We start from the raw sequence: 9,054 nt of genomic DNA on the forward strand, positions 1-9,054 counted from the left end.
GGTTGGGAGCCGAGACCCCCCGGAGCAAGGGGCAGAGCCGGGTCGCTCCCCGCCAGGCGCTGCCCTCGGCGCCTACCCCGCGGCAGAGCCGGGGCGCTGCGAGCCCTATGCAAATCAGGGATCGACATGACGACCAATCAGCACCGCGTCGGCCGCAGCGGCAGCCAATGGGAAGAGGCGGGCGGCGGGGCGGGCAGGGATATCCGCGGCGCGGCGACGGCAGCGCTGGCAGTGCAGCGGCGGGCGGCGCGCAGGGCGGAGCGGCAGCGCAGGCAGCGGGTAAGGGCGGCGCGGCAGTGGCGGGCGGGGACGGTGGGGCCCCGGGCCGGCGGCGCGGTGTAACGGCGTTTATCTCCCTGCAGGCGCCGGGACCGTCTGTGCGCGGCGTTTCTTGGGAGGCGGCGGCGAGGGGCCGCTGCCTGCCGGCCATGTCGGGCCGGGGGAAGTCCGGCGGCAAGGCGCGGGCCAAGGCCAAGTCGCGCTCGTCGCGGGCCGGGCTGCAGTTCCCCGTGGGCCGGGTGCACCGGCTGCTGCGGAAGGGTAACTACGCGGAGCGGGTGGGCGCCGGGGCGCCGGTGTACCTGGCGGCCGTGCTGGAGTACCTCTCGGCCGAGATCCTGGAGCTGGCGGGCAACGCGGCCCGCGACAACAAGAAGACGCGAATCATCCCGCGGCACCTGCAGCTCGCCATCCGCAACGACGAGGAGCTCAACAAGCTGCTGGGCGGCGTGACCATCGCCCAGGGCGGCGTCCTGCCCAACATCCAGGCCGTGCTGCTACCCAAGAAGACGCAGAGCTCCAAGAAGTGAGCGCTGCCCACCCCCCCTTCCGGCCCCTTCCTCAGCACTGCCCCATCTCCCCTCCCGATGGGGCTGGGGTTCCCCTTCCTGCCCCCCAGCCCGGGCTGGGTGGTGAGCCCTGGCAGCACCCCACCAGCCCTCCACTAGCCCCCCAGCGTGGGCTGCGGTGGGGTGCTGGGGGAGCGTGGGTGAGGTCAGGCCCCGCTTGTGCCCCCACCCTGCCCCTCTTCCTTCTGGAAGAAGTGTTTTTGGAGGAGGCAGCTGGATCACAGCTGTCGGCAGTGGTGGCATCCAGAGCTGTATGGTTGGGTCACGACGCAGAGCTGCTGGTAGCTGCTGAGGATTGTTTTGGCTAGTGTGGGGATGGACACGGGCACCCCCAGCTGCCTCTCCCCTCCAGCAGCCCTGGGGCTGTGCAGGGCCCCCCTGGCTGGCCCTGCTTGCCCTGCCGTGAGGATGGGACTTGCTGCTGTGCCCCTCCCCCTCCAGCAATGCCATCCCGGCTGCACTGCAGCAGGGAGGGCAGGGGGCTGGAGAATGTGAAAAGGAGGAAAAGTTTCTCCTTTGGCAAGAAGTGACTGTTAGTCTTAGTTTTGTTCATGGTAAAGCTAGTGCATTGCCTACTGTAAAGAAGCTCTGGTCCTATTTATTTTAAGGTCTTTTATTTTGGGATACCTCCCTGCAAAATCACCTTCCCGCAGCTCCCTGTTTCGGTGGGTGCTGGGGGATGTGGTGGTCCCACATGCCGTGGGTCCCGCGGGGTGGGGCGGAGGGTGCAGTGACAAATCCCCTCGGAGAGCGTCGCAAGGTCAGGCGCCCGCCAGGAGCGGGAGCTGCCATCTTCTGCTGTGGCTCCCCTCCTCTCCCAGCTGCAGAAGCCCTTCATCTTGCTGAGAGCTACCCTGTACCCTGGTTGCACTTCTGAAAATGACATGCTGTGTCTTTTTTGTTGTTGTTTGTTCAACACTATTTCTGGTTCTGAGAAATAAAGTGATGATGATATCTGTTAACTGTAACCCTCTATGGATTAATATTTCTTCTTAAAAACAACCCTAGAGTTTGTATTAAAACCCACTCTTAGCTAGTACCATATTTATTTAATGGCTGTGTGGATAATGTGCGAGCATGGGGGCAGGCTAGCTGTCCCGTGACGCCTGGAATAGCTGATGCAGAGAGCTTTCCTTACTGCCCAGAGCAGCCTGCTTCTGTGGAGGCCGATAGTTGTGTGCATGCGGCAGTGTCTAGGCAATCGGACTGTAGACCTCCATAAAATTTTCTTTTTAGTAAAAACTAAATCCTAGCAACTTCTGTTTATGTGCTGTAAGTAGCATGTGTTCAATCTATTGAATCAGCTATTAATCGTGTGGATGGAGTAACTTATCCTGGCTTTGAGTTTGTTACTATCTAGAGTAGATGAACCTGGATGCTTGTCAACTGGTTTTATGAAGGGGTTTTTCACTCTGTGGAATGTGGAAGCAGTGTGTTTGTTAGTGTCATGCTAATGGGGGTGTGGATGTGTCCTGTGGTTATGCTGGGGTACCCTGACCTCAGGTGGGTGGGGGGCAGCTGGGCGTAGCTTCACTGCTGTGGTACGGACCCCTGGGGTCTCACTTCCTCCTGTAAAGTGACTGTTACTGTTGGCGAAGTGGGGACAAGGGGCTTCCTTTCCACTGCCCTGTGTGGTGGTCGACATGTCTGTATCAGAGTGTCTTGTTTTCTCCAGGACCAGCGTTCTGTACCCCCCGAGAGTGCTTTGTATTTCTTAGAAAAATGCAGAACTTGTGATACTGAAAAGAATGGTGCAAACCCAATATCTGATTAAACTGGTTCCCTGTTGAATGCTGTCGAATGTGCTGTGTCTTGCCACCTCACCAAACCTCTGGCATCTGGCAGTGGTCTGTGGGAGCAGGCTCTCTGGTGGCAGCTTGGTTTTCTCCAAGCAGGGAAGGACTTGTAAAACATAAAATCTGGCCTAACAGTGGTCCTGCTTGCTCTTCACTCAGACAAATAGTCTTCTGGGAGCAGATAAAACCCTTCTCTAGGTCTTCTCCCCGCTACGGGAATGCCACACTACCCGCTTGCTCTGTCGCCGGTGCCAGGAAGCCAGAGCTGTGCCTGGGCTGGGAGCAGCAGAGGAGGAGTGAGGCTGGACCCAGGAACTTCCCCCAGTGCTGGAGGTACTTTTCCCCACCTGATGGGCTGCCCCAGGACACTCTGGGTGACCTTGCAGGCAAGTAGGCAGAGATGGAAGTCAGGTGGGAAAAGCTGATCCTGATGGGGAGGGAGGAGGCCTGGAGGGCTGTTTCTTACTCTGACACCCTCTCCCTTTGTTGGACATCTTCCAGTTTGCTGTCGGGTGAGCAAGCCAGGGTTGCTCCCTGCTTGGGTTTTGGGGAGGCAGGGTTGTGGGAAGCTTAGACAACTTCCAGTGTGGTCAGGGTTGGGTGCTGGCAAGGTCTGTGCTGGGCTGCGGAAGGTGTAGGTCAGGACTGGTGCTGCTGGGCTGGTCTCTATAGGGCAGTATGCACCTTGTGCCCTACTAAATGTGCTGTCTGGAACACAAGGCAGAAATGAGTATTAAGCAGTTGGGGGTGCTCTGGGGCAGGAAACGGGGACAGGTCAGGCTGCTGCACTGCACACCCTGGGCTGAGTAGCTCTGTAGCCACCCTAGTCATGGAATGGCTCTGCACAGGTTAGCAGGGTGATGCCTGCAGCTATAATGAGGAGCTGGTGTCTGGGTGCTGGTGGCACATGTAGCGTCCTTGACACTGAGCTCCAGCTGGGTTCTGAACTTCCTCTGCCAGCCACGTGATGGACTAGCTGGGAAAGCTGGGCTGTTGCAAGGCAGACCAAAGGAAATCCTGTCTGTCTCGCCAAGTGTGGCTAAAGTGCTTGGCCTTGATCACCTCCTAAACTTCGTATCTGAATATTGTTGTGACCAGGAGGGTGGAAGTCTTGGTCTTTATTAGAAAGCTGGAATGGACTTTGTCACCTTTAAGCCTGCAGCTCCAGAGATGGGTCTTGTGGCTTTTTGGAGCTGTGTTGCTGGTCCTGAATGCTTCATAGCACCAGAGCAGTTGAGCTTATAAACTGTGAAGGACTTGGCTGAGTAGAGCCTTCACAGAAGTCATGAGTCTGAAGGGGTGTCTGCTGGCCTTTGCTTCCCCCAAGGAGAGGGCAGGGAGGCTGCAGGGCTCTTCCCCTGCCTCCTCTTGGGCAGCTGAAAGTGAGATAAGAACTGACTTGGAACTGAAGCTGTGCTGTAGGAGGCTGCTGTGCATCGCACCCTGTGCGGCAGTGACCACCAGCTGTGTACCACAGCTCTGGGACTGGCTGTGTTTTGTCTCGATGACAATGGCCCTTGGAAGTCCTCAAGGCTTGGGTTTCTTTCCAGAGCCTGGCCCTCATGGCTGGCAGCACCCATGGGTGCTTGCTTGGGGATACTCTGGCATCACAGCTCCTGGCAGTCTCAGCCTATGAGGTAAGATGCTACCAGCCCCTGACCGAGAGGTGAGGGCTCCAGCTGGACCAGTGTAACACCCTGCTGCCTTAGCTCTGCTGGGCAGCTGGACCCTCGCTGCCTTCCCTCTGCCCTCACCTGCCCAGTACGTGCCTACAGGAATGCCACTGGTGGCTTTCCTTTGAGGTAATGCTCCTTAGCAGTTGAGCAATTTACCGCCAGGTCAGTACCGAGGGCAGAGCCTGTGCCCTTGCTGAGACGTGGTTGCTCACGCTCGTGCGCGCATGATCTCTTGCTCTCTCTCACGCACCCACCCAGCCCACCCTGGGGAGCAGTGAGACCCCTCTGCCTGCAGCTGTGCCTGCTCCAGCCAGCTGCTCGAGCCTGAAGTGTAACACTGTTGATGACCGTGAGATGAGCCAGATCTCAGTGGTGGCATCCCCTCCAACCCTTCAAAACCTGCAGTATCATCTATTGACTAGAGAGACAACTGCAGATTGGTGCCGGAATGCAGCAGCTCTCTCCTGGTACCTCAGGTCACAGGCAAGTGCTCAAGTTTTGGTGTGGGACTTGCATGGGCAGTGAGATGATGGCTGGCCTGACCTGGTAGCTGCCTGTCCTAAATATAGACCTGGAGGGAGGCTGCAGCTTCCCAGAAGCAGAACATCATTGGTGCCTTCCAGGAGCACAGCTGGCTTCTCTTGCTAAATTTAGCTGATGGACCTTTCTTCAGAGTAAAACTTGCTTCCCTTCTCCCTGCTTGTGCTCTGAGGGTCACAGGGATAAAGCAGCTACACAGGGACTGGGGGCTCCTTTCCTGGGGGTGCTGAAGGGTCCTGCTGTCACCTGGGGTTGTGGTTGTCCCTGGGCATGGGCTGGCTGCTGTTCCTCTGTCCCCTCCTCATGGAGGCCTTGTGCATTGGGCTGATCTGTGCTGCACTCCTCAGGCACGTTGATGCTCTGGGTGCAGCACCTTGGAAGGGCTGGCAGCAGCTCTGGGGTGATTTGGTAACTCTCCTCCCTCACTGGGGGAGGCAGCTGAGCAGGACCCTGGTGTGAGGCTGTTACCCATGGCTTGGGTGACACTGGCCTGAGGGCAGTGCTGCCCTGCTCTGGGCTTAACCACACTGATCTGAGGTACAGTGCAACTGCAGGGCCTCTTCCTGCCTGTCCTGCTGCAGAGAGCAAACATGCAGTCTGGGCCCCTTTCCCTGCCCTCTCCTGTAACCCCAGTATAAGCTGGGGGTCCCTGAGTGTGGAGCTGCGGGCTTATCCCTGGCCCTGTTGTGCTCCTGCAGCCAGGCAGAACAAGATGGCCCAGATCCCTGGCAGGGCTTTATGCAACCTCGCTGGTGTGAGCTATAAATAGGCACAGCCATGGAGGCGATGGGTGGCTCCGTGGGGTGTGTGATGGGCCTTGGCTCCCAGTGCCTTCAGGCATGTGCACAGCAGGAACCCCAGCTCCTGGGGGAAAAGCTTCCCCACAGCTGGGGCTCGAAGGAAGGGATGGAGCTGCCCCTCTCCAACCTGGGTGCTGTGGGAGGCCAGATGCTGACTGGGGTGGGGGTTGAAGGTGTGGGCTACCCCCTCATTGCAGCTGTGCAGGGACCCTCCCCTCCCCGGCAAGGGAACCCTCGATCCTCTCCTCCTGCCCCTCCCGGCAGTCGAGCTTCCCCAATAAACGCCAGACGGCCTCTGGGCAGCGGGACACACACACACCCTGCCCCCCCCCCCCCCCGTTTTCCGCGGGGACTAACGTCGCACGGCCGGGCCCTCCCGCCTCGCCCGGGGGCTCCGCTGCCTCGCCCCCTGCCCACCCGCTCCCCGGCGCCTGCAGGGAGCACACGACAGCTCGACGGTTTTTTTAACAATTTATTTGAAACGACGATAAATGAAAAGGAAAAAAAAAAAAACCCAACGGAAACAAAAACCCCACCCTCCCCCCACCCCCCCAAAAAAATTCCCCAAACCAGCCCAAAACCGATTAAAAAAAAATATAAAGGCCATTGAAGATGCGACCTGAACCGGCGACCCGAGGGCCCCCCCGCAGGCTGTCCCGCCAGGGGGCGGGCGGCCGCCCGCGAGCGCCGGCCCTTTAAGAGCGCCCCGACGCCGCGGTAGCCAATTGGCGCCCAACGGGCCGTTGCCATGGCGCCGGGGGCCGGGAGCCAATAGGGGGCGCCGTGGCTTTTCGAAATCGCTGCGAGCAGGCACGGTGCGCCCGGCGGGAGGGGCGGGGCGGGGGCGCGGAGCGGGCCCGGGCGGCGGGAGCCGGCCCACGTGGCGCGGGGGGCAGTGGGGGCGCCGCCGCAAAATGGCTGCTATGGAAACCGGGCGGGAAAAAACCCTGTGAAGCACCGGGGAGACGGGGGGAGGGGACGCGGGGGGGGGGGGGTCGGGAACCGTCTACACGCGGGGAGGGGCACGGCCGAAAACAAAAGGGCGCGATCGGGCAGAAACCGCGGGGTGGGGGCCGGATGGAAAAAATAAGGCGTCGGAGAAGGGGAAGGGGGGGGGGGGGCTGGGGCAGCCGCAGCCCCGCTCACCGCGCACGGCGGCGGCTGCGGAGCCGAGTCAGCAACACAAAGACAAAGCGGGTCCCCTGGGGTCCGTCCTCAGAGCAGTCTGTGCCGCGGGGCTCACAGTCCGGGGGGGCGGCGGGGGGCTCCCTGCGCCCCGCTCTCATGCCTTCCTGCTCTTGAGCGCCTTGGGCTTTGCGGACTTCTTCACCTTCTTGCCCCCGGGGGACGCGGCTCCCTTCTTGGTGGCCTTCTTGGCTTTGCCCTTGTCCTTCTTCGCCGCCGCGCCGCCGGCTCCCTTCTTGTGGGATTTCTTCTCGGGCTTCTTGCTCTTGGCCGCCGGCTTCTTCTCCGCCCGCCGGGACGTGGAGGCCGTTGCCTTCTTGTGGGACTTGTGGGCGCTGCTGCCCGCGCCCCCGTCGCCGCCGCCTTCCAGCTTCTTCCTGTTGAGCTTGAAGGAGCCGTTGGCGCCGGTGCCCTTGACCTGGAGCAGTGTGTCGTTCTGCACCAGCGCCTTGATGGAGTACTTCAGGTAAGTCCTGCCGTTCTGCTGGTCGAACCAGGCCACCTTCTTGGCCTCGTTGTAGATCTTGGCCAGCGAGGAGCCATTGCGCTCGCCCAGCTTGCGGATCGTCTCCACCACCAGCTGGCTGTATTTGCCCGGCTGGTTCTTCTTCTTGTTGTTTTTCTTCTTCTTCGACGGCGACAACGAGGAGCCGCCGCCGCCGCCTTTCGCCTTTTTAGCGGCGGCTTTCTTCTCCGGGGCAAGCGGCACCTCCTCCGCCTCGGTCAAGGGCAGATCGGCTTCTTCCAGCTCCACCGACATGGTGCCGCGGGGACGCGGGCCGCAGGACGGAGGCGGGGGTGTGCAGGGGCAGCCGCGGCGTGGCGAAGGCCCGGCGCGGCGCGCTGCTGTCTGACTCCGCTCCGCTCGGCTCCGCGCCGCCGCCGCCGCGCTCTGGTGGGGCGGGCGCCGCCGCCGCCCTTTATATGGGCGCGGGGCGGACCACGTTGAGAACAACAACAGCCTGGTCCGCCGCCAGCTCCAACTTGTGCTTCTTGGGGCCCTTTCGCGGGGCTCCCGCGCCGCCGCCGGGCCCCCCCGCGCCTCCCCGCCAGCGCGGCGCCCCGCGCCCCGCTGCCCCCCAACCCGCCGCCGCCCCCCTGCCCCCCTCCGCGCCCCGCCCGCCGCCCCCCCGCTGCGATTTCGGAGGCGCGCCCGGCGCGGCAGCGGGAGCGAGGAGGGGGGCGCCCGGCGCGGCGGCGGCTAGGGCCCCACGGCGGCCCCCCCCCGCATCGGCGTCGCCGCCGTCCGCCGCCCAAGAGGGGCCGCCGCGGGGGGGGGGAGGCGGCGGGCGGCGGGGGGCGGCGGCGGCGGCGCTGGCCCCGGGTTCTCCGGAGGGAACTAACACAGGCGACGCCCTCCCGCGGCCGCCGCCAGCAGCGCGGAGACGCTGCGCCGAGGCCGGGGGTCCCCGCCCCGGCGACGGGGGCCGCCCCCCCACCGACACCCCCCCCCCCCCCGCAGCCGCCCAGACGGGGCCCCCGAGGGGGGAGCCCCGCGTGTCCGGTCGTCGTCCCCCCCCCCCCCCCCTCCGGCGGGCATCGCCCCGCAGCGGAGGAATCGGGCAGCGCGGCGGGTCCAGGTGGGCTGTCGGTGGGGGGACCCTCAGCTTGGCACAGTGCGTGTGTAGGGGGGTGAATCGCTGCTGCTGCCGCCCCCGCAGCCCTGCGTGCCGCGGGAGTGTGTGGGGAGCGCGTCTCCTATCCCGCTGCACGCCACAGCTCTGCATGGGCCGGTGGGGGAGCCGCAGCGGTGCTATGAAACCCCCCCCCCCAAATGCAGTCCACCCCCCCACACCTCCCCCAAATCCCACTGAGAGAACGAGGCTTCGCGGGGGGGGGGCGGGAGGGGAATCATGTGCACAACGCCCCCCTTGCAGAGCCCCGGGGCCGGGCCTGGAGGGGACTCTCTCCCCCCGCACCTGCGAGCGGGATCAGTGTGCCCCCGCCGTGGGCAGCCCCCGCAGCCGGCACACGCGTGCCCGCAGGGGTCCGCAGACGCGCGCCGGGACGCGGGGCACACGCACAGGGGTGTGCACACGCGTACACCCCCCCCCCCCCATATGCACACACACGCGCAGACACACACGTACACACCCGCACACTCTCGCACCCCGCCCCCTGCCCACGCACGCCGCGCCGAGCCCGCACAGCCCCGCCGCCTCCCCTTCCTCCTCCTCCTCCTCCTCCTCCTCCTCCTCCTCCTCCTCCT

At 63.3% G+C, this 9,054-nt stretch overlaps 2 protein-coding genes across 2 annotated transcripts; one reads left to right on the forward strand and one right to left on the reverse strand.

Moving 5' to 3' along the window:
* Window positions 1-195: 195 nt before the first annotated feature.
* On the forward strand, window positions 196-2,636 carry LOC142603149 (histone H2A type 2-B). Its single transcript, XM_075762093.1, has 2 exons — window positions 196-279; window positions 363-2,636. The coding sequence occupies exon 2, from the start codon at window positions 429-431 to the stop codon at window positions 807-809; it is 381 nt and encodes a 126-aa protein (XP_075618208.1). The 5' UTR covers window positions 196-279; window positions 363-428; the 3' UTR covers window positions 810-2,636.
* A 3,483-nt stretch (window positions 2,637-6,119) lies between these two features.
* H1-10 (H1.10 linker histone) lies at window positions 6,120-7,828 on the reverse strand. The gene has a single exon (XM_075762095.1). The coding sequence runs from the start codon at window positions 7,603-7,605 to the stop codon at window positions 6,943-6,945; it is 663 nt and encodes a 220-aa protein (XP_075618210.1). The 5' UTR covers window positions 7,606-7,828; the 3' UTR covers window positions 6,120-6,942.
* Between the last annotated feature and the right edge of the window lie 1,226 nt (window positions 7,829-9,054).

The sequence above is a fragment of the Balearica regulorum genome, chromosome 10, assembly GCF_011004875.1.
Source record: "Balearica regulorum gibbericeps isolate bBalReg1 chromosome 10, bBalReg1.pri, whole genome shotgun sequence".
Lineage (NCBI taxonomy): Eukaryota > Metazoa > Chordata > Aves > Gruiformes > Gruidae > Balearica > Balearica regulorum.

Coding starts and splice junctions, on each gene's coding strand:
- LOC142603149 (XM_075762093.1), top strand. CDS start 429: ATGTCGGGCCGGGGGAAGTCCGGCGGCAAGGCGCGGGCCAAGGCCAAG.
- H1-10 (XM_075762095.1), bottom strand. CDS start 7,605: ATGTCGGTGGAGCTGGAAGAAGCCGATCTGCCCTTGACCGAGGCGGAG.